General features: G+C 48.6%; 1 protein-coding gene across 3 annotated transcripts in view; it reads right to left on the bottom strand.

The window, feature by feature from the left end:
• ADGRG1 (adhesion G protein-coupled receptor G1) overlaps positions 1–23971 on the bottom strand; it is a 422546-nt gene that overhangs the window by 85551 nt on the left and 313024 nt on the right. For all 3 annotated transcript variants that reach the window (XM_069654230.1, XM_069654221.1, XM_069654239.1), the window contains exon 3: positions 16303–16397. In XM_069654230.1, the coding sequence (XP_069510331.1) occupies positions 16303–16354 (52 nt within the window). In that variant the 5' untranslated portion in view covers positions 16355–16397. The remainder of the gene's footprint in view (positions 1–16302; positions 16398–23971) is intronic.

The following is a 23971-nucleotide window of genomic DNA, read 5'->3' as shown; positions in this document are numbered from 1 at the left end:
TGTGTGGTCTAACGGTAGCAGCGGGGTGGCCTTGCTGTGAACACCCGGGCTTAGGTCGTTGCCGGCATCACCCGGGCTTACAACAGCAGGGCTGTGGTCACATGGGGTACCCAAATAATGAGCCGGACACAGGTGTTTCATACATGAGACTGCCACCGTATTGCTGCAGTGAGTGTTGGCTTGCGCCAGGAAAAGGAGGACGCCTACGCAGGAGGACTGCATAAACATAACTTTATTTTTGCTACATCAAACGTTAACTGACGCTCTTGCGCCTTTCACCCAGAACCCCCTTTTCAAACCAACGTCACTAACAGCCCGCCTCCACGACGGGCGGGGCTGGCATTAACCCTTCAGTGTCTGGTAACACCACCCCCGGACGAATATGTCCAAACATAGACTAACACTCTTCAACCAGTCTCACAGGCTTCTTGATCGTTTGGTGAGGTCTTCCTTCATAAGCTTCTGGCCCAGACAAGTGTGTCGGATCTAACCCCTGCTCTGTCTCTCCTGGATCTCAATCAGGGGGAGTCCATAAGTCATCTCTTTGAGTCTGTGGCTCTGGAGAAACCGGTCTGTGGGGAGCCTCAGCATCTTCTCTCTTGATGTAGTGTCTGAACTGCTGGCAGTTTCTTGTGATGGCTCTCTTGGTCTTGAGCAGTGACCATCGTCCCTTTTATGGCTGTGATTCTCATAGGACTCGGAGCTAAACGCGGGTCTGTCTTGCGGAGCATTGGTTGCTGCACCAAAACCTCATTGCCTATTTGAAAGTCTTTCGTCGTCGCATTGCGTCTGGCGTCTGTGTCTCGCTTTGCCTTCTCTTTTCCTTCTGCATCCCACTGCAGTACTTCGACATCGGTGGGCTCCGCAGCAGCTGGATTCTGAGGAATGCGGATGCGTACTTCATAGGGAAGCATGAGCTCAGCAGGTGTCTTGTTCGTGGCCTCATGTGGTGTGTTCCGGTAGTCTCTGAGGAGCCGACACAGCGCTTGGTGCGTGTTGACTGTTTCGATTTTGGCCCTCTGGATCGTCTTTTTGATCGATGCCATGAATCGCTCCACCATTCCATTTGCTTGCGGGTAGCGGGGGGTGATTTTCATGTGCTGAAACCCCAGGTGTTTTGCCAAGGTCCCAAACTCATGTCCACAGAACGGAGGTCCTTTGTCTGACTTGATTACTCTAGGAATCCCCCATTCGCTGAGTATTTCTTCCAATACTGCGGCCACCTGTGGGAAAGCTGTGGTGGGAACGCTTTTCACTATCGGGAATCATGAATGCTCATCGATTAGGAGGAGAAGATAGTCTCCTGACTCTGTGGGTCCGTAGAAATCCATGGCTACCCTTTCCCACGGTGATCGGGTATTTGTGTGTGCTGTAGAGGAGCTGGGTTTTCGGCTGGTGATGTGCACTGGCAAGCGTGACAGTTTTTGACCCATTCATCGACAGTGGCGTCTAGGAATGGGAACCAGACATGGCATCTTAATTGTTTCTTTGTGTTATCAGCCCTGCGATGACCCTCGTGTGCGGTGCGGACTACTTCGTTCCTCAGCGCAGCGGGTATCACAAGTCGGCACCCCGGAGAAGGATGTTGTTGTCTTTTACGGCTAGTTCATTGTGTACTCTCGCAAGCCTTACAATCTCCTGTTTGCATACCCCCGGTGGGCCAGCATTGCCCTCCGGTGATCTCTCCATTTGCTGGTCGTCGTGAGGCTAATCGTGAGGGCAGTCATGGGATCTGCGGCGGATGCGGCAGCAACCGTCTCGAGCGAAAAGGCAGGTGGAAGTGAGTTTGAAGCAATATATTGCACGTAGGCGATGTCCCCTTTGTGTGTCACTGGGGACCCCACTGGGTGCCGCGACAGGTAGTCGGCCGGGTTTAGGTCACCACCAGGCCGGTGAATGATATCATAGTCATAGTCTTGAAGACGTATGCCCCATCACTCGATCCTCAGCGGCATCTTGGTGTGAGGGTTACCAAATAGATTTAGGAGAGCCTGGTGGTCTGTTATTAGAGTGAATCTTTTTCCGATCAGGAAGTTGTGAAAGTGTTCGCACGCCCAGACTGCAGCCAGCCTCTCTTTTTCCGCCTGGGAGTATGCAGCCTCAGGGGTGGACAGTGCCCTGCTTGCATAGGCGACTATGTGTCTCGGGTTGACGTCAGCGCCAGCGGTCTGGGCAAGGATGGCTCCGAGGCCCACAGGGCTCGCATCCACGATCACTTCCGTGTGCCACGCAGGGTTGAAGTAGGCGAGGCAATGGGCTTCCGTGAGGGCCTGCTTGATGTCCATGGAGGATCGTTGACATGCTGGTGTCCACTCAAAGATTGTATCTTTTTGCAACAGCCTCCGGAGCGGTTCAGTGAGGGACGCATAGTGTGGTATGTATCTGGCGCAGTATCCTGCCATGCCTAGGAAGGAACGTACATCAGCAGTCTGCTGTGGCTCGCCGAGGTTGGTGATCGTCTCGACCTTTTCCGGGTCTGGCATCATCCCTTGGCTGGAGAAGATGTGTCAGAAAAATGTAAGCTTTGCTTTGCTGAAACGGCATTTTGCGATGTTTAGCGTGAGACCAGCAGCTCGCAGTGCTTCGCAGGTGGCATACAGCGCACTGTCGTGGGACTCGTTTGATGAGCCGAACACGAGGATGTCATCGCTGTAGTCCAAAGCACCCTTTATGGGTCTGATAATCTGGCGGACTGCTTCCTGGAAAATCTCAGCCGCGGATGAAATTCCGAAGGCTATCAAAACCAGACTTTTTTGCGTAAATTAAATCTGTATCCTCCACTACTTATATGCCTGTGAATCTGCAACTAAGAGCCTTCCTGGCACCTGTCTGTAATCTTAAATCTATGTATTCACTGTAACAGCGCCTTGATGCCTTATGGGCTGCAAGTGCGCTTAACAAATGCAAATAAATAAATAACCTCCGGTATCTGAATAGTCCATCATGGGTCGCGAAGGTAGTGATCGACCTGGAGTCGGGGTGCAACTCCAGTTGATGGTAACCCTGGATCAGGCCGAGTTTGGAGAATTTCTGAGCATTATTTAGCTGCACTATCATGTCCTCGATGCATGGGCCCGGGTGCTTCTCGCGTTGAATGGCAGTATTGGCTACCCTCATGTCTACGCACAGGCGTATTTTGCCCCCTTCTTTCGGTACAACCACAAGTGGGGATACCAATGGCATTGGTCCAGTCGCGGGATCGATGATGCCATCATGAAGCAATTGCTGGAGTGCTTCCGACACTGCTTCCTGGAGGTGAAACCCTACTCTCCTCGGGTGTTGTGGCACCGGCCGCATGGCGGGGTCTATGTGCAGTCTGACGGGGGGATCTTTGAGTTTCCCCAGATCTGAACATATTTCCGGGAATCTCTGCATGATGTCCTCTTGTGTGATCAACTTCTGTGGTTGACTGCACGTGATTGCCTCGACATGCCTTTCCGGGTTACGATCATTCACTGTGGCAGTGATGGTGTCGCCGGCCCTTACATGAATCTCAATCAGTCCTAGGCGAGAGGCTGTATGGTAGCTGAGTAGACATCTGCTCCTAGTGAGTAAGCGAATGACATGGATGGTCGTGTCTACCTGGCGACTGTTCAGGAGAAACCAGCGTGTGAAGTGTCCAATTGTCTCCAGCGGTGTAGCGGCCCCCCACTGGAACATTTGTGAGCGCGACGGCTCAAGTGTCGGCGTGTTTGGCATCCTGGCATAGTCTTGTTCACCCATGATGTTTACCGTTGCACCAGAATCCACCATGAACTGAAACAAGTCGTTTGACATTTTGATTGGGATTTTGGGGGCCTCTCTGGCTTCCTCGTTGTCGAGGATGAGGTTGACATACTCTTCTTGGGCGTGTGTGTCATGATATGCGTAAGGAGTGGTCGCTGGAGGATCCTGGTAGTAACCCTCATCCCCATATTCCTCCGGTGGATTGTCATATTCATCCGTGAAGTATCGTGGTTGATCTGTGTACTCAGGGGCCGGTGGATACTCGTGTCCTTGGTACTCGTCAATGGCTCTGAAGAACCGCCGTTGACCCTGCGGGTAGTATGTTGGTTGTCGATATTGTGGGGAGGGAGGGCGGAAAGGTGTCCTGGTGGGCGCTTGTGGGCGAGACAGGGGAAATGGGATCCCTTCCCTACACACTTAGTGAAACTGTCCTTCGTGCCCACAGTTGGTGCATCGTTGTGATAGGGAGGGGCATGACCCTGCATGCGGGAATGCCATTCCGCAGCGATAGCATTGTCTCTGTTGCCGCAGGGTTTGTGAGACTTGGGGTCTGTATGGTTGCGGACCTCTATCTCCTTGGCGAGGTGGCTGAAAAGCAGCTATGAGTTCAGTCGTGTCATGCTTGGGGTTGTTAGTGGCACTCATGGAGGTGGCCTGGGTGTCGACCCTCTCATATATTCGAGCAAGTTCACTGACCTCAGGGATGGTGAGTGTTTTTTTTAGCAGTTGCTTCTTGAGTGCAGGCGAGAGACAGCCCTCTATGACTCTGAGTCTTATCGCTTCCTCAAGGGAGAATGTGTCGAATTGGCAATGTGCCCCTTTCACCCTCAGGCGCGTGATGAATTTGTCGATAGTCTCTTGTGGCCTTTGCGTACATTGATTGCACAGGTATCTTTCATAGTCTCGATTCACTTCAATTATGAGGAGTTTGTCCAGCGCTTTGATTAGTTCCGCAAAGTTGTTTTGTTCAGCTGCGGGAATTGATTTTACAATGGTCTTAATTTCACCCCCCACCAGATTGAGGAAAATGTCTCTAATGTTGGGGGAGTCACCGTCACCTGATCCTCTCACGAAATGTTGGAAATCCTCCATCCATTTAGTCCATCTGGGTCCTTTCGTAGCTTGGGGCGTCAAATTGAATGGCGGAGGCATCCTCAACTGTATGGATTTCGCTGCGTGAACAGGCTGGGGGGATGGTGGATTGCTCATGATGCCGGTAGAACGCGGTCAGCATCGTTGAAAGGGCAAGCTGGTGTGGGGTGCGCAGTCTGCGGGCGCACAACATAGGCAAAAGGTGGTACGACCCAGCGGGGGTGTAAGGTGGACACCACACACAGGATATAAGGCTGGTGCTCAGGGTTCGCTGGCCCACTCACCCGTGTATGGAGGTCACAGTTTCTTGATGTTAGCAGCACTGTCGAAAACGGTGTGGAATGGCCCCCCCTGGGCGTGTGTCCATATATGTCCAAACAGCCTGCTAGCAGTGAGTGCGTGTCAAGAGAAGAGGGCACATGCGTGTGATGAGGGACCTTGCGTGCACATGAAAACTGGTGACACGGCTACCTGCCGTGTCCATGCACTGCTCCCTGCGCACGAGTGACGTCGTGTAGAAAGAGGAAGTGTAGGCCCAGCAGGCAGTCCAGTGGCAGCGTAGCAGCTGTTTTGTTCGCGATCGTACGTCGTGTTAGCAGTCTTTATGCATTTTTTTTTTTCCTGGCAGGAGGGCCTGGCGGACAGCCAGGTTGTCACGGCGGTGAGCCCGCTCTCTGGGCTGAGGAGGAGGAGGCACGATGGGCAGCCGGAGGGCTCCGCACGGAGTGGAACGCCCGCAGCAGCGGGCAAAGGAGGAGGAAGTACGGCGGACTGCCGAGGAGGAGGAGGACTCCTGCGTATGTTGGGACGAGTCCTCGTCGCCAATGTTGGCTTGCGGCAGGAAAAGGAGGACGCATACACAGGAGGGCTGCATAAACATAACTTTATTCGTGCTACATCAAACGTTAACTGACGCTCTTGCGCCTTTATCCCAGAACCTCCTTATCCAACCAACGTCACTAACAGCCTGCCTCCATGACGGGCGGGGCTGGCATTAACCCTTCAGTGTCCAGTAACTGTGAGGCTCCCTTTATTGGGAGAACATAATGACGTGGTCATGACATACAAACTTAAAGTGGACATCACCACAGGGCCTCTCAGAAGGCACAGTGTGGCCCTCGTAGGCTCATGATTCGCCATGCCTTGGACACATAATGGACAGACCAGATGGAGTATCTGGCTGGAAATACTCAGCACGCAGACGTCTGAGCCTGCTGGCTTGCCGTAGTGGTGTTTCCCTGTAAACGGATTTCCCTGGTCCTGACCAACTGTCGTGAGCCTCCCTCAGCAGCCGCGCCGGTCTGACTCTTATCCAGCTCTGTGGAAGGCTCGCAGAATTTCCTTGAGCCGGTGCAAATGTAATTTTAAAAAGTTACAATTATTTTACTCCCTATTTTTATTTTTGCAAACATTTGCCTATTTTTGGGGATTAAAAGTGGCTAATAGACCCCTTATCTTTAGGGCTAATTGAGTTTATGTTTGGGTGTGTGAACGAGAGAGTATGTTGTGCGGGTGTGTGTGTGGAATGAAAGAGTGAATGTCTATGGGTGTGGGAGTGAATGTGTATAATTGAATGCATAACGAAGGCACCCTCTCTCCCCCCGGACTCCCAAATCAGAGGCCTGCTCAGAGACTCGTTCCCTAGTGTGGTGAGTGCTGCTCACCGTACTGGTTAGAGGCCCTTTCATTAGCGTTATAATTATAATTGTTATTTTATAATGCGCTTAATACCGGAGACCGGTTCCTAAACATGAGACCGGGATTTCGAACCTGTGCTGCTATGCGTTGCCTTGCTTCCAAGACAAATGCATTACCCTTGAGTTATCCTACCGGCCTCAAGCATACAGCATAACCAGACTGGCTGGAGCATTGGAGTTCAGTCTAGCCATGTAATAACACTTACCATGCATGAAAAGTGTTCTTACGAGGCTAGACTGAACTACATGCTGCAGCAAGCCTGGTTACGTTGTATACCTCTTGCATGACATTTTCTACTGGGCATTTATGATAATGCAAGCATGTTAAGTGTTATTACATGGCTAGACTGGCATTTTGGTGCAGCCAGTCTAGCAATGTATTACTGTGGCACAGCATTTTACTGGCCAACTATGATGAAGCAAACATAAGTGTTGTTGCATGTTGGACATATTTTCTTATAGTGGTATGGCATTTTTAATGGCAAAGTGAACAGGAGTATGTTCTTATGTGCAGGCACTCGCAGTTCTATGTGAAAATATCCATCCACATGGAAATGTAGTCACATGAAAATGTAGTCAGCAAAAAGTTGTTTAAAAAAATGTAGTCATTCAATACAAGCAATGCAAAGTGTAAAAATGTTGTCAGTAATAAGTTTGCCAAAAAAGCTATTTTTAAATACACAAAAGCACAAGGCAGCAACCCTAAATATGATCCAAACCTCTAACGAAACCCCCACAATCACCTTAACTCCATTCCTAATCCTTCCCCTAACTCTAATTACAACCCTTACCCTGCCCTGAACTCTCACAGAACATTAAGCCTTCAGCGTGCCCATGCATTTTATTTGCATATTACTGAATGCAAAATAAATAGAAAATGAAGCGTGAACCTGTTTCCAACCCCATCCCGAGCATGCCACAAATTACATAGCCCTTGCTGTAACCCAAACCCTTGCTGTACTAATAACCTTACACTAACTGCAACTCCAACACTTCACCTAATGCTAGATGTACCCTAACCAGTAGGTTTAAACTAACCGCTATCTTACGCCAATGTCACCAGCCCTTGCCAACCTCTGTAATCCTTTCTTTAACACTTACCCAAGCCCATAACTTAACACTTATCCTGACACTTAATCTGCCCTAACCACTAACCAAACCTGCAACATATTTACTGTAAACGTATCCTTACCCCAACCCTTATCCTAACCCTAAACCAGGCAATCACAAGCCCACTAAATGCTCCTTAACTCTACTAATTACCTGAGCAGCACTACATTTTTGGCTACTTTTCAGCTGCAGTTTTGACTACTTTTTGCTTGGCAACTTTTTCACTGACTACATTTTTGTTGGCTACATTTTTACTGGATACCGTACTCGCATATATTGGCAAGGCCAGCTTAGACATGTTTTCTGATAGTATCATTACTGTCATTATGCACAAAGCAAACATGAGTATGTTCTTATGTGGGAATTCTGGCATTTATAGATGCAGCCTGCATGGAAGAGTATGGGCACAGATAGTGTGAAAATGTTATACTGGCATATATTGTGGGGAAAGGCATCATGAAAATGCATTGGGAAATGCTCTTGCACACTGTTGGTGACAAGCATCTATTGGATTCTTTCATGTGCTACCCAATAAAACCGATTTCAAACTGTCTGGCTTTTTACCCAATTTTTCACAGAAAGTGTGCTGTATAATGCACCATTTTAAACCATTATTTAAAAAAAAAATCTTGGTGGGGAGAATCCCCCTTCCCCCACAAACCCTTGTAGAGGAGGTCCCAAATAAAACCTGCACTCCAGTCGCCCATTTTGGAGTAACAGGAACATTCACACCAAAATATGTGACGTATGATGAGCAAATAAACCAGCAGAGAGCCACAGTGGGGCTCTGCCTAGTGCCTATCAGAAGAGCAACACCTATTGAGGTACCGATACCCAGAAAACCATGGACAGTAAGGTATCCATTAAGGAAACCCTACCAGCAAATGAAACGAAATGAAGATTGCCTAAGTACTGTCCCAGAAGAAACTAAAAAGGTCTTAATGGAAGACGAATGGTGACATCACGAGGACCCGGACAGACTCACAGATAGAAGAAATGACGACCTGAGAATGACACAAAGAGACGAAACGCCACGAGTAAGGATATTGTGAACTTAAAACAAAAGAATGATGTCTAAATGTAAGAAAATTAAGCTGTAAACAACATGAAGACAGTCGACCAGTGTACACCTGTAAATATGCTTGGAACCGCAAGAAAGCTAAGGAAACAGTGCGGCTTGCTATGCTAAGTAGAAGAGTAGTGCGGCAAGCGCCATTATACATAAATCTACCTCAAACGAAGTACTTTATTATAAGTATATTTCCACTTTGCAAACAAAGCAGAATCAACCCAGGTTACTAAAGGCCAAATGAGCAGAGATTCATATTTAGCAAAACGAGAAGAGACAGCTGAATCGAAACTCGGCAGAAGCAACTCGTGCCAGGGAAGCCAAGGTCATACCAATAGACGAGGCGAACAGTAGCTACATTTAATTGAAACTAAGAACAGAATATTCTGCCTCTGAAAGGTCGAGATAAGAAGACATAGGCAGGTGGCAGGCTAAATTAGAATCAAATACACAAATTTAGAGAAACTAGACAAATTCACGTTGTGGGAAGCACGTGACCAGCCGAGCAAGAAGAAGTGAGGGTTCACACCTACGCTTGCCACCCGACCAGGCAGAGATATCAGAACTTTTCCAGACAGAAGATGCAGTTTTGAGGCCAACCACAGTGAACTAATTGACACATGGCTACTAAAGTGATGATTGATTGTAACCATAATCGGCAGAAGGCTGGGTAACTAAGGGGCACCCCGCACCTGGCCGACCATTCTGCGTGCTGCTAAGTGAAGTGGAAAAGTTTGCATGGGGTTGGGGCCAACCCAATCACAACGGATCAAATAATCTAGGGTCCTATAGTTGGTAGAACCAATGAGACGTCATACTTTTAGTGACGTCTACAGGCTTGAAGGATTATTAATTGAAGGAAGGGCTTAGATACCCACCTGACAGTGTTTACCCAATCCCCTCACTCCATTGCCATATACAGATTTAGTACCTATATTAAAGTTACCTTTTCCTAACCAATAGAATTGAATGTTAACTTTTGAGTGTTACACGTCAATTATGACGAGTTTTGAGTATAAATGTTAAAACTTGTATGAAGTTCGTTGGAGTTGAAGCGAGAAGGATGATCACATCCCTGCTGATATCCATGGCTCCCCGTTTTTTGTACTTGTCATTAAACGGACTCCCTTTGCCAAACCATTGTATTGTCTTTATTGATTGGTGTTGGAGTAATAAATCTGCACCCCATCCATCTCAAAGGTGCAGCTATCTCGTCTTAAAGTACTTCTGAGCAAACTTCGGCTCTATGGGCCAGCAGGGGGTCTCGGAGTACAGCCTTATTGGTTGGTTTGGGCTCCCTTTCTTGGCTCAGTCACTCTCACATATTTGTGGCAAATATTTACACCCCTCCAATTAAAGAATTCACCCGTTGCCACTGACCACATGGTCCCCAGCTTAGCCTCGAAATAGAACCGAAGCAGTGACTCCTCAGCAGGCTTTGTGATGGGCACAGAATGGTCTGCAGACAAACTCTGGGGCCTTTCTACCAACAGGGAAGTTGATACCCACGATTTGCTTGAGACTGAGCGTCTCTGTAACACTGTGGTCAGCTGTGTGCATTCCCCTCTTCCATACATGAAATCATGGAAAATGTGACCACTCCGCCTGTGCTCTTTTTCCCTTCATGAATGGAGGTTTATTACACGGTCTCGTTTAAACGACCGTCAGGCAGGCTTCTGCTTGGCCAAGACCAGCCTTTCCCCCCACTTCATAGAAGCGGTTCTACTTTTCCGTGATCTACACTGCTCCTCTCTTTTCAGTTTTCCGAGGCAGGCTAACTCTCGAGCTCTGGTCTAGCTTCATCCAACGTAGACGGCTCTGGATTGGCGGCAGTGATGACGTTTGCAGTTTGGGAAAGGAAATGTCATTTTTAGGATTTCAGACAGGTACAATTTCTCATGGACAACGCGACTAATATGTTCTGGCACTCGCTCCCCGGCTGGAACCACGTGGCAGTAACTGGATTATCACTGTATCTCCCACGGGAATCATTTTTTTTTCTATTTTGTTGTCGTTTTGTTTTAGAATTGGCCTTGCTGTATGACTGTAAACTGAGATACCTGTTCAGGATGTATGGGCAAGAACTGAGAAAGCTCTGCCCATGCCAAACCTGTGTACTTATGGAGTAATAGGGTGTATTCTATGGGTGTTTCTCTGGGTGTTTCAGACCTTGACAGTCGTCCCATGAAAAGTGTTTCTTTTTTAATTCCCCGATAATTAAAATGTTAATGTTCCTATCCTGTGGGCAAGAGCCTGGTTCCTTTGTAGGATTGTTTTTTAGCCTTGGCTTTGCTGAACAGGCATGTAGGGTTGGAGTTTCTCCTTATCTGTTCCAGGGTCTCTTCAGTACAGAGTGGATGGGGTATCGCTGTAATGGGTTTCCAGACACGTATGCACCCACAATTGGACATACATGTGCAATGGTCTTTCAATGAATTCCTCAGTGCATTTCATCGTTTTCTGGCCTATTTAGATTTTTTTTTTTTTTTTTTTACTCCACGCACTTTATATTCATTTATTTACTCTCATTGCACATCGTGCTTTCCTTGAGGGGCTCAGTGTGCTGCTGTTGGACTAATAGTATGAAGAATAATAAGAACTGATCTCTATGTATTTCAGATGACTTTATTTTGTGCTGGATTCTCACCCTTTTTGTTAATGTGGCGCTATTCACTGGGCAACAGGCCCACCCTGACGGTAACGGCCCTATGCACAGGTTAAGGGTCCCTTAATACGGGCATGAGTGCCGTACCCGGCACCATCAGCCCGCCACTGGGGTGAATATGGTCATTAGCACCTAAAAAGTTCCCACGCAGGTGCTAAAGCCTTTTTTTATTTAAAAAAAAAAAAAGAACAATCTTACTCAGTGATCCCTGTTTCAATGATCATGGCGTCATGAACAAGGAAAAGGGACTTTAGAAATTCAGCACGGCTGTAAGATTTTTTTTTAATCAAAGGAGTCCTTAGCACTCATGTGTGATATGAGGCCTTAGCACTCACGTGTGATCTTCTCAAGTACTAGAACATTTCCTTGTAGCTGGCGAGGAGAGAGAGGGTGTTGGGGGACGTAGGCCAAGTTGCGCTCCGGCTGCTCAGACGTGGGCTGGGACCTGAGAATATGACCTACATTCCGTGCCTCCTGATTGACCAGCCCCTCTTGCCCTCCTCCAGAAGGGTGCTAATTGTTAGGGTAACCAGATGCGCCAGTTTTGCCGGGACTGTCTGGGTATTTGCACCTCCGTCCCGGGGTGCCGAAACTTTAAGTTTAAAAACCTTTCCCTGAGATTGGGGATCGGGTGGATACCATCCCGGTTTTGGGCCCGATATCATAATTTTTCCATCAGTTTGGACAAAAACCAGGATGGTATCCACCCGATTCCCAAATGTCAGATGGGGTTTTCAAACTTAAAATAGTCTTGAGACCCCAGGCGCTCTCCTCACTGGATCTCTGCCACCCCCATACCTTCCACCTTCCTCCGGGTCACAATAAGTGTTCTGTTCCTGTAAAACGACATGGCACAAGCCACCCACATGGAAGTAGGACTACAAACAGTTTCACAGGTGAAGCTGTAGTCCTACTTCTATGTCAGTGGCCTGTCCTAGTTTTTGTTTTTTTTCAAAATCTGGTCATCCTATAATTGCTGCTAGATACCCTGGTTGCAAAAGCGATTCGAAGATGGCTAATACGTTATCCTATATTTTTAAAGTATATTAGGTTGATAATTGTTTCATGTAGTTGAGAAAACGATTGCATTTCATGTAAAATAGTCCTGTTTTAACCGTCTTGCTGGATGTTAGCGATCAGATTAAGTCGTACAGGCGAGACCAAGGGTATCAATTTGATTTAAACGTTTCAAGCTTATCTGTCTTCACCGCGGCACTGGATTTACTCACTTTTTATCTATGTATACATTTGTGTTTTTTCCTGTTTTGGGAGTCTTTGTGATTCGACATAAGCGGTACCCAATTGATTAATTGACTTACTTTCTAAATGATTGCCGGGATAAGATTTGTTAATTTGTAGGATCTAGGATTTAAAACCTTCTTATTCCATACTCTCGCAACCTAGTGTTTTTCATTCTCCTGCATCTTGCCATCTTTCTTCAGTTCTTCTGCTCTCTATTATAGCTCTGTTAAAATAACTCTTTGTGACAAATCAACTTCCGGGGCACCAGTGTTCCAGGGATAAATATTGGTTTCTAAACCATCAATCAGCCCCACGCCTCTAGTACACTAGAAGGTATCCGAACATATTGGAAACACAAATAAATTATAAACCTCCTTGCCTAATTTTGGTAACGTGGATGGAACAGCAGGCTTATGTCGGCAAGGTCTTGGATTGTTGGTTAGTTGCAACACAGCGAAAATACAATTATTACCCAATGATAAAAGGTACTGTCCAGTCAAGGTTGCATACAAATATCGACTTTATTATTATCACAACAGAGTGTTCTAGCACACTACAAAATACAACCCACCCTGTAAAGGAATGCAGAGGACAGACACTTCAAGAAGGAAAACAGATGCACTCTGCATACTGACAGAAGGGTATTCGGTAAAGTAATTAATCGCAATAGTTCAAGGATACTTGGTTTCAACACAAAGGGAGAAATGGGTTGCAAAATGGCACTACGGGCCTTTGAAGGAGGATCGGGGGTACACAACCACAATGTACCTTGTGCTTATAGAAGCTCTTGGTGCTCGGCAGTGTAGAGTTGGTTTCGGGGCACTTTGCAGCTTCTGCGACAGAGTTCAAGACGAGAGACAGCTGCGGATATCCGGTTCGGTGAGCAAGGCTGGATGGACGGCTGCAGGCTGGCTTACATGGAGGGTCTGGGTCAGAATTGTTGTCTCAGTGCTGGTTGGTGGGTCTGAAGCAATGGTCGAGGCGTTTCAGACAGCGTTAGGAACTGCAGTGTAACAACAGTCAGTGGTGCAGTCAGTTGCAGCTTGAGGGGCTCGACTGCCTCGAAAATGTCTTACGGCGGACGTCAGTGGATGCTTGTCGATGCACTCCGCCTAGCTTCTTCACTGGGCTTGTGTCATCCATTAAGGCGGATGGCTCAAAGGTGAGGAGAATGTTCCAGGCAACTGCTTTGTCCTTGGTTTGGTTCAGAGACTCTCTGGAACTTCCCACCTAGGAAGCTTGCTGCAGAGCCTAGCAGGGCATACTGTGTACTGGCTGGGAACTGGTTCTGGAGGTGCTGGAGGGTTTCTCCCTCTGTTCCCTGGGAGATGTTTAGGAGAGGGATCTTGCTTCCCTCTTTGGAAATCCTGGCCTTCCTTCACTGGCCGAAGCTGTAAGGCAGACTGTACCTTCAGCCAGGTTCCAATGCCGAGTTCTTCTTCTTACTCCTTGCAAAGTCTTCACATGATCTGCCCAAAAGAGGGGCTCAGCCTTCTTTTAAAGCCAAATGGGCCACAGTGATTAGTGTAAGCTAAGCCTACCTTAATGAACCAATCATGGGTCCCCACCAACAATCTCCTGTATGCATGAGGTCATAACCAGAGTGCTTTGCAACAGAAAAGGCAAAGGGGTAAAAGCATGTAATACTAAGTCCCACCCATCTTCCTCTCTGTTTTGGATGAAAGGGTCTCTCTAGATCATGGAGCTCTCTGTGGTTCCTGATTAAAGCGGTAGGTCTCCCTCGAAGCTGCAGAAAGAACAGACTTTCTGTTTCCATCAATCCACATACTTGTACCTTCTGAACAGGGGTCCCGCTGCGGGAGTTGCTTTCTGTAAACACATAGTCCCAGACATGACAGGTCACTGGCATTGATACTTAGAGACAGGAGTTGGCTTCAGGTTGACACAGTGCATAGGAAAAGGGTGTTGGGGTTTCCTGCCTCCTTTGTTTTAGCCTCTGCAGCCAGGCCCCATGTGGGCCTGTTTGAAGTATACTCTATTAGTATGTTAATTATCTTAATTGCTGCTACCATCTGCAGAGGGTAAACAAATGTACAGGGCGGATCCATGCAGCCTTTGAGAGTTAATTACGCTGGCCATGCCAGGAGGAAGGTGTTGTCCCGTCCTATCTGAGATGCATTGTGTACTCCACCTGTCAGATCACAACTAAATATGACAGGGAGGACTGCGTCTGTAGGCTGTGTCCACCCACAGTACACGGGTCTATGTGTATGTCGTGCCTTGAGCATAGGAAAATGTGTGCGGATTAGCCCTACACATTTTCTGGGGGTTGATCTACCACCTTTCATTTCTTTTAAAATTTCAAAAAAGCCCAGGGAGCGCACACCCACCGCGCGGATCGTTGAATTCCTCACACTGTCGAGGGTTTCATTTTCAAATTTTTGACTGTTAAGTCTATACTGTTCGGCTCTCTGTAGGCCCTGTGGCCAAGGTTCACGCTCAACAAAATATAAATACAAGTACAGATGAGGCACACGTTTGTTTTCCTGTGCTGAGTTAAGGGTAGGTTTGCTTCACGAGGTGGCACTATGTCTGTTTGATGGTTCATGCCTTGTTTACAAGGGGAGGGAACCACCATTCATGTACAGATCGCTTCATGGCATTTTTTCTGTGTTCCTCCTTGTTAGGTGCTGGCCGTTTAGCAGGTAGAACCGAGTCTCTCTGATATTGGTGGGACCTGCCCCAGATCCAGCGGTGTTGCTAGATCTGGAAACGATCCGGGCCTATGCTAATGTCAGGGCTGTCTGGACTCTGGGCTAGCTAGTCTTTTGGTCATAGCCCCTGAGCTTCTTTCCGGGGCCACCACCAAAAAACGCTCTGCCCAGATCCGATATCACAAGTTCATTACTTGGCATCACAGTGTGTCAGAAACTTAGGGCACAAACTGCCACCTGACAACAAAGTGGTGTGTGAATAATAAACTGTGGGTGGCATTCTTGCCCAAGGCAGTGAATTCTGGGAGCAGAAGTGATTGCAGAAAGACTAGCAGAAGTGGCAATAATATTCTGGCAGAACATTTTCCTATCACAAAGGCCCTTCCCGGCAGCTGCACTAGAAGCTGACGTGGGCTGCCAGCCCATGGCAAAGCGAATGCAGTAAGCTTCTCTGCCGTTGGTGGCTAAAAGCGATTACAGTGCCTGAACTGGCAGACCTGGCCTGGACTTAAGCAGATTAGCTGCTTCCAAACTCAGCTGACTACTTAGCCTGAATAATCTAGAAATATCCTCCAGGACGATCAACTTATTCAAAGGCCCCCTTCCTAAACAGTGTTCAAAGAGAGGGCGAAAACAATAGCAGAGGGGAACAGTCTTCCTTCAATCACATTAGTACCCAGGGCGAGGGGAGCAACCAATCAGGTGGCTCGGATCGCGGGCTGAATCCTATGATCCAAACGGCGTCCTGTTCATTCATCCAAAGGGCATAGCTATCAGCACCCCGGGTAAGAGGATTGGCAAACCAGAGAGCTAATAGCAATAATCACTTGTTCCACGCGTTGTTTGCATTCTGCCCCTCCTCTGCACCATACAAATGAAAGAAGAGGAGGCGTGGCATCAATGGAAGGTACAGAATCCTTACGCAAGACTTTTAAGGCTTCCATTGATGTTACGGCTCACTGGAAAGTGAGCTCCTTAGTGTCCCATTGATGTAATATAGTAGGGTGAAGGAAAACATCACGATACCTGGCAAATGGAGGAAGATGGTCAGCAGGACAGGCAGCATTGTGGGCGGCATTCGGCTATGCGTTCACGATGGACTGACCTCTTCACGGCGACCCCTGCAGGAGGAACAAAAAGATGATTGAGCCTGTGCTGCGACCCAGATGCAGTTGCATAGGATCACACAGTGTGGGTCTTCAAATAGCTCTAGGCAGGGTAAAGCAATGATGTGCCATGTGTTCAGGCTCTTCCCTTAAACAAGTGTGCATTGTATCACCTGGCAAAGGAGTTACAGGCCCACTCCCATACCTTCAAAGAGCACCCGCGTGTCCTGATGAAGGAGAGCAAAGCTGAAACCCAGCACATCCATCAATATGGCTTCTAACGAAGTGGCGGTCCGCAAAGAGTTATCATGCGAATGATATCACAATATCCAATCATATATATATTAGGAAAGAATAACATCCTGGAGTCCTTGTTATTGATGATTATTGATGCATTGATGAGTAAAGAGAAGGGGATCCTCCTTTTGAGGCATTTCTATTCTTTTCTCCCCATTATTCATTCAGTTCCATCTATGCTGTTGGAAGACACAACTGTTGCCTAAATACTAATGATTATATGCAATACCAGTTAATACACTACAACGTTAATTACTAACTTCGAGACTCACTATGAACTTCAATACCAGGATTTTCCTAAAAATAGGTTTAATACCCACAATGCCAATAAAGATGGGACTAACAATCAATACCTGTGATAGCAATTATCTGCAACATTATCTGACACCAATAGTACTGATAATTATGGCGCAGGTCAGGTGGGCTTGGTACTCGCGAGCAGTCACGCCTGGCACAGGTGTACACCGGACCATCAGTGACCAGCTCATAGGGATGCACAACAACAAACCCACACTGCAAGCCGGTGCCACGGAATAAAGGCCATATGTGCACTCCGAGTGGACTGAAAATGTAGACTTCTGGGAAGACTGGAAACAATCAGGATATACCACAGCTCACAGCAGTGTATGGGCCAAATTAGTTTTAGGTAGAAGGACTCAGTGTTCATATTTCTCAAAGACCCGAGGACGGCCTTTTCCTTAATTGAAGCAACCTTCTGATGACTTTTTGTTAGAAGCGATACTCATAACTGTACCATACTACTCCTAACTGTACCATACTACTCCTAACTGTACCATAATATTTCTCATCTTTAGAAGTCACCCAACTTTTCCTTTGCCTTTAAATTTTTTGTGTGAATTTTCAACAGGGATTTGTGACAATGAGATGAAATGTAATATTGTCCCAGTGAGTGATACCTTCCAGTGTTAACGGCTTTGGTGCACCTCTGGAAAGACTAGCTCTCGGCACCAACGCTGTGGCCTAGTAAATATGACAAGGTCAGTAATTCCACCTTGTCAAGAGAGGATGGGATACCCTCTCAGCCTGGAGTGGAAGGCCTACCAGGGTGGAAGCCAGAAACAGCCCTACTCTAGATGGCAATGCAGGCACCCCCGCCTGCATTGCTGGCACAAAGAACAGCCATGCACCCCCGCCTGCATTGCTGTCACAAAGATCAGCCATGCATCCCGCCTGCATTGCTAGCACAAAGAACAGCCATGCACCCCCTACGGTATTGCTGGCACAAAGAACAGCCAAGCACCCACGCCTGCATTGCTGGCACAAAGATCAGCCAAGCACCCCCGCCTGCATTGCTAGCACAAAGAACAGCCATGCGCCCCTGCCTGCATTGCTGGCACAAATATCAGCCAAGCACCCACGCCTGCATTGCTGGCACAAAGATCAGCCAAGCACCCCCGCCTGCATTGCTGGCACAAAGAACAGCCCTGCACCCCCACCTGCATTGCTGGCACAAAGAACAGCCCTGCACCCCCACCTGCATTGCTGCACAAAGAACAGCCCTGCACCCCCACCTGCATTGCTGGCACAAAGATCGAACTCCCATTCTTCTTGTCAGCTATAAACACTCTCCCCTAGTCCTCACAAAAGCTCTTATCTCTTCCAAATGTGACTATTAGATTGTTCTTATATCCCCCACTCTGCTCCCACCCCTGCACTTTCTCCCCCTTAGATATTGCTCACCATCCTCCTCTCTCCCCACTGGTGACCCTGCCTTCTACTTCTCCAAAATTACCCTTTCTGCCCCCTGTCTCTCCCTACCCTCTGTTCCTCCTTCCATAACTCACCCAGTTCTCTCCCACCTTCAGAGCTGGACTGCCACCCATCCTCTTCACAGCCAACCCTTTCTCTGCCACCACTGAACCCTTTTCACCGCAAATTATTAAGCAGCTGACTCCCAACACCTCTGACTAGCTCTCATCCATCTCCGGGGGCTTCTTTCCTCCGTCTCCGGGGGGGCTTCTTTCCTCTGTCTCCGGGGGGGCTTCTTTCCTCTGTCTCCGGGCGGGCTTCTTTCCTCTGTCTCCGGGCGGGCTTCTTTCCTCTGTCTCCGGGGGGGCTTCTTTCCTCTGTCTCCGGGGGGGCTTCTTTCCTCCGTCTCCGGGGGCTTCTTTCCTCCGTCTCCGGGGGCTTCTTTCCTCTGTCTCTGGGGGCTTCTTTCCTCCGTCTCCGGGGGCTTCTTTCCTCCGTCGCCAGGGGCTTCTTTCCTCCGTCGCCGGGGGCTTCTTTCCTCCGTCACCGGGGGCTTCTTTCCTCCGTCTCCGGGGGCTTCTTTCCTCTGTCTCCGGGGGCTTCTTTCCTCTGTCTCCGGGGGCTTCTTTCCTCTGTCTCCGGGGGCTTCTTTCCTCCGTCTCCGGGGGCTTCTTTCCTCCGTCTCCGGGGGCTTCTTTCCTCTGTCTCCGGGGGCTTCTTTCCTCTGTCTCCAGGGGCTTCTTTCCTCCGTCTCCGGGGGCTTCTTTCCTCCGTCTCCAGGGGCTTCTTTCCTTTGTCTCCAGGGGCTTCTTTCCTTTGTCTCCGGGGGCTTCTTTCCTCTGTCTCCGGGGGCTTCTTTCCTTTGTCTCCGGGGGCTTCTTTCTTCCGTCTCCAGGGGCTTCTTTCCTGACTGCTAAAAAATTGCAACTGTCTCACCAATAATCAAGAAACCCAGCCCACCCAGATAAACTGTCTTTCTTCAAAAGGGTCATTTTCCTTCACCACCACTCTAAAATCCTCGAGTGGGTCGTCTTCAGCAAGACCGTTAATTGCCTCTGCGTGCAATCACTCTGCGATCCCCTTCAATCAGGATTCCTGAGCAGACACCAATGAAACTGCTCTCATCCACATTTCCAAATCTTTAACCACTGCTCACCACTCACACCTCTCTTCACTCCTCAAACGACTCCACTTCTCTGCGGCATAGACACTGTCAACCATCCATCCCCCTGTATGCCCTCTCCTCCATGGAGTTTAAAAAACACTTAACTGAGCGGCCTTCTATGCCATGGTTCTATCCCCGGCTCACTCCTCTTCACTCTTTTCTCCTCCTCCCTGTGCATTCTCACTTCATCATGGTCTCGGGAGGATAGCTCATCAGCAACGTGCTCGCCTTGGAAGCAAGACAACACAGAGCAACACAGGTTTGATTCCCCGGGTCCACGCTTAGAAACCTCTGGGTATTAAGCGCGTTATAAATAACCTATCATATCATATCACTCTGCTGATGATAGGCCCATCTTTTCTCTTTTACATTCTTCCCCCGGTATCTCAAATTGCATCAGCAGTTGCCTGTCAATCTACCACCGGATAACCTTATGCTGCCAAATGCTGAACTTCTCAAAGACTGGAGTTATTGATCTCCTTTCCCCAAGCAAAGCCCCATGCTCCCCTCCCCATCGCCTCCTCTCCCAACTTCCTTAATGACTCCAACAATTCACTATGGCAACAGTCATGGCCACTGGGATTAAATCACATGAAATAAGGAGGGCCCTGTCCCCATCTCTTCTACCGGTAAGTCCAAACACTCATCTCTAACTTGGCCCTCAGCAAATTGGACTATGGTTCAAGCCTGCTCCTTAGTCCCAACCCATCCTCTCCTACTCTCTCCCAAGTAAATCTTTCAATTACTTGCAACCTCTATAACCTCTTTGGATTGTACACCACCTGGACACACAATACCACCCCGTGGGACAACTTTCCCAACAAAACAGCTCTCTCTTCAAATTGCTACGACTCGTCTACAAAACTACCCGTGATCTAGCCCCCCCAATCCCTCGCCAACTGCATACCCCACTTCTCACCTAGTACTCTACAATCCTTCCTATTGTCGCAACTGTTTGCGTCCTCACGCTCACCGTCGCCTCCTCCTGCTTTCGCTCATTCTCACTACCTAGCCCTCTTCATTGGAAAGATCCTATAAGCTGACATCAAAGTAAACCCAGCAATAGAAGTATTCAAGACCAGACTTGAGCGCAACCTGTGAGCCGGTGATGGGGCTCCCCATGTGCCTTCATCCCGGACCATCCCTCACTTCCCCGTACCTGCTGTATGCGCGTATATGGACATATTGGTCACCCTGAGTTACCTGGGGGCAACCAGACGTGGACTCCCTGCTTACTGATGAGGTCCAACAAGGCTGAAACACGTGTATGGGGTTGCTGTTGGTACTCTTGTTCAGAGAGGAATTGCCATAGCATTTCAGTGCTGGACTGCCCATGTGGGCGGGACAAAGGCTGATATGCAAATGGATATTTCCCATCTGTGAAAGGTACAGTGAGCAAAAAGCATGTGCTGCAAACTCTCATCTCAGAACAGGTTATCATGCCATGTTCTTTCTGGAGAGGAGCACCTGCTACCTTTTCTGAAATATTTGCAAGGAACTTGGGGTTGGTCACCCTGAGTTACCTAGGGGCAACCACGTGGACTCCCTACTCACTGTGATGAGAGAGGCACAGCTTCCCCTCACTGATGAGGCCCAACAAGGCTGAAACACGTGTATGGGGTTGCTGTTGGTACTCTTGTTCAGAGAGGAATTGCTATAACATGTCGGTGCTGGACTGCCCATGTGGGCGGGACAAAGACTGATATGCAAATGGATATTTCCCATCTGTGAAAGGTACAGTGAGCAAAAAGCATGTGCTGCAAACTCTCATCTCAGAACAGGTTATCATGCCATGTTCTTTCTGGAGAGGTGCGCCTGCTACCTTTTTTGAAATCCAGCAATAGAAGTATTCAAGACCAGACTTGAGCGCAACCTGTGAGCCGGTGATGGGGCTCCCCAATGCGCCTTCATCGCGGGCCATCCCTCACTTCCCCGTACCCGCTGTACGCACGTATATGGACAGCGTGCTACGCTCAAGCTGCTCTAGGCCTTACTCCATCCCTTATGGATGGCTGTTCTCATGTTTGTCCTCAGTATATGCCCCCATTTACCACCACAGCATAACCCAGTGCTTTCAATATAAGCTTATCCAACTCAATTGCAAAGGCACCCGGCACCCTGAAGGGACTGCCTTAGTTGTATTCCATGCTGTGTACATCTTTTCTGTTAGAAATGACATCGGTTTACTCAATAAATATGAATACAGATGCAAATACCTGCTCTGGACTTTCCTCTGGAGTCCACACCCCATTCCCAGCTCCAATATCCCACACTTGGTGGCCTTACAAACCTACGAGGGTCTAATGGGGGTCTTCACAATCTTTAGGCCACCCATCCTCCAGAGCACAGTCCGCCCTCTGGGCAACAGGGTAGGTTTCTGGTCCAATGTGGGCTACTTTAATGAATTGGTGCACTGTGCAGCTGTAGTTTTAAACAAGATGTCAGATCAACGTGCTTCTAAGAAAACATAAATACCTATAGGTAAGTTGACAGTGACTCCTCCCGTCCTGGAGGGGGCTCGCTTTGCACTTAGAGCATATTCATACCTGAGAAAATCCAGGAGCATCCAATTGGAAAAGAGAGGGCTATCTCTTTCTCTATCCCATGTAGAGAGGCGGCGCGCCACCAACACCGAGGGCCAGCTCCGCCACTACAGAGGGATAGTTCAGAACTTCCTGAGGGACTGTAGATGTAGAAGTTAGCAAGTAGCCAAAAGAAATATAAAGGTCTGTCCACCAATGTGTGCTCCTATATGCAAGACACGCCCCGCGTTTCTGCTCCCTCACTGCGCATGCCCCGTGGGAGCGCCGCTTTGTCCGGAACAAATCCTACGCTTACATCTTTAAACGTAGGAATTATGGGAGTGAAATGTATGGCTGTGAATAAACATGAAGAACATTCCGACTCCTAGCACCGGGTGTGTCCTGTAAGGGACATAGACCGAGGCAGCCCCCGCTGCCATCCGGGTTTGCCCCATTGCTGAGAGCCCCTGAAAGTCATGAGCTGCCGCTCTAGTGAAAGCCGTGGTCAGGAGCAGATTGTGGTCCAGACATATGGTCATCCTTCCTCTCTTCTGTATAGTTAGTGCTGGTGAGGAAAATGTGGTCACTCCTGTCCTTTCAGATCCTCCTCAGCCTCTTTCACTTCCTCCCTGTTTGCACACCCCAGACACTCCTTGTGCAGTCTGCCTCTCTCTGGCCCTTTCCTTCTCGCCCTCTTTCCTCTCGATGGAGCACAGTATCTTATATGTCTTATCTCTCTCTCTCTCTCTCGCCCTCTTTCCTCTCGATGGAACTCTGTCTCTCTCATCGTGCTCTTTCCTCTGTCCTCCTCTGTCCCACGCTTGCAGCCACAAAAGGATTCTCATAGCGTGCGTTTTCGGCCACAATAGAAATGCCATTGACGCATAAGTGACACCATCTCCAAATCTCGACATCTCTCTCCCGGTTCATCTCCCACAAATCCTTGGTATTCTTATTCCCTCCACGTCTCTGATTCTCCATTCATCGCTGACATCTCAATAGGTTTCTCTGACTACTGTTATCTTACTTACATCTCCCAGCTTCTCCATGTCCCAAATTCATAACTCCTAAACTAGGAGATCTTTCAAGCCCCTGATCTTGCCCAACTACCCCCGAGTTCTCAATGTGACCCCGAAATGGCTCGCTCCCAAAAACGTTTGTGGAGGTCTGGCTTCTTAACGGCGCCGACAAAGCGTGTCCATTAATCCGAGCAACTCCTGATGCTGCAAAGAAATCTTCCCAACTCTTCAGAAAAACCCTTTCCCACTTCCCAAATTCGTGGGCTTCTTGGTATGTAGCAGAGTTGGCTTTGAAGAGTCCCCTGAACAGAAAGCTCCATAATGGCAACATGGGACTAATGCGGGCAGTGGCATATGGTAGAGAGGCACCAGAAGGCGCCACCAGGCTTCCTAGACCCCATCGAGCCAGTGACCAGGTGTGCTCCCCTAATGCCACACATGCAGTGTGCCCGGGCCTCCATTAGCATGCTCGCAAGCACGGTAGTGGCGGGATAAGCTTCTGAAGCTAACATTGTCCGACTGCCTGATTGCAACCCCTTTACACTAGTTCCTGACCACCCATCACCCCATTTCAGAGAGAGGTGGAGAGCATTGGCTTATGTGTTTCATGCCATTGACATTGAACCTGTGGTCTGAAGTTAGCAGACGTGTCGGCACGGTAGAGAAGTCCATGCAGTGCTTGAGGTATTGCGGCACCACGCGGCCCCTCTAATTCCCAGGATACGCTTCATCTCCGATGACCAATGAGCCGAGGATGCCCCCCCACCCCCAAATGGAAGATACAGCAAGGGTCTGTTTCGGACTGCCACTCCCATGATCTCTCACCAATGACAGGAAGGTGGAGCCCCTGGCTGTTTGCCTTGCAGCACATGCTTT

This window comes from Ambystoma mexicanum, chromosome 1p, assembly GCF_040938575.1.
Source record: "Ambystoma mexicanum isolate Mex_15411 chromosome 1p, UKY_AmexF1_1, whole genome shotgun sequence".
Classification (NCBI taxonomy): domain Eukaryota; kingdom Metazoa; phylum Chordata; class Amphibia; order Caudata; family Ambystomatidae; genus Ambystoma; species Ambystoma mexicanum.
Note: the sequence above shows the minus strand (reverse complement) of the source record. Positions and strands in the feature narration are given on the sequence as shown.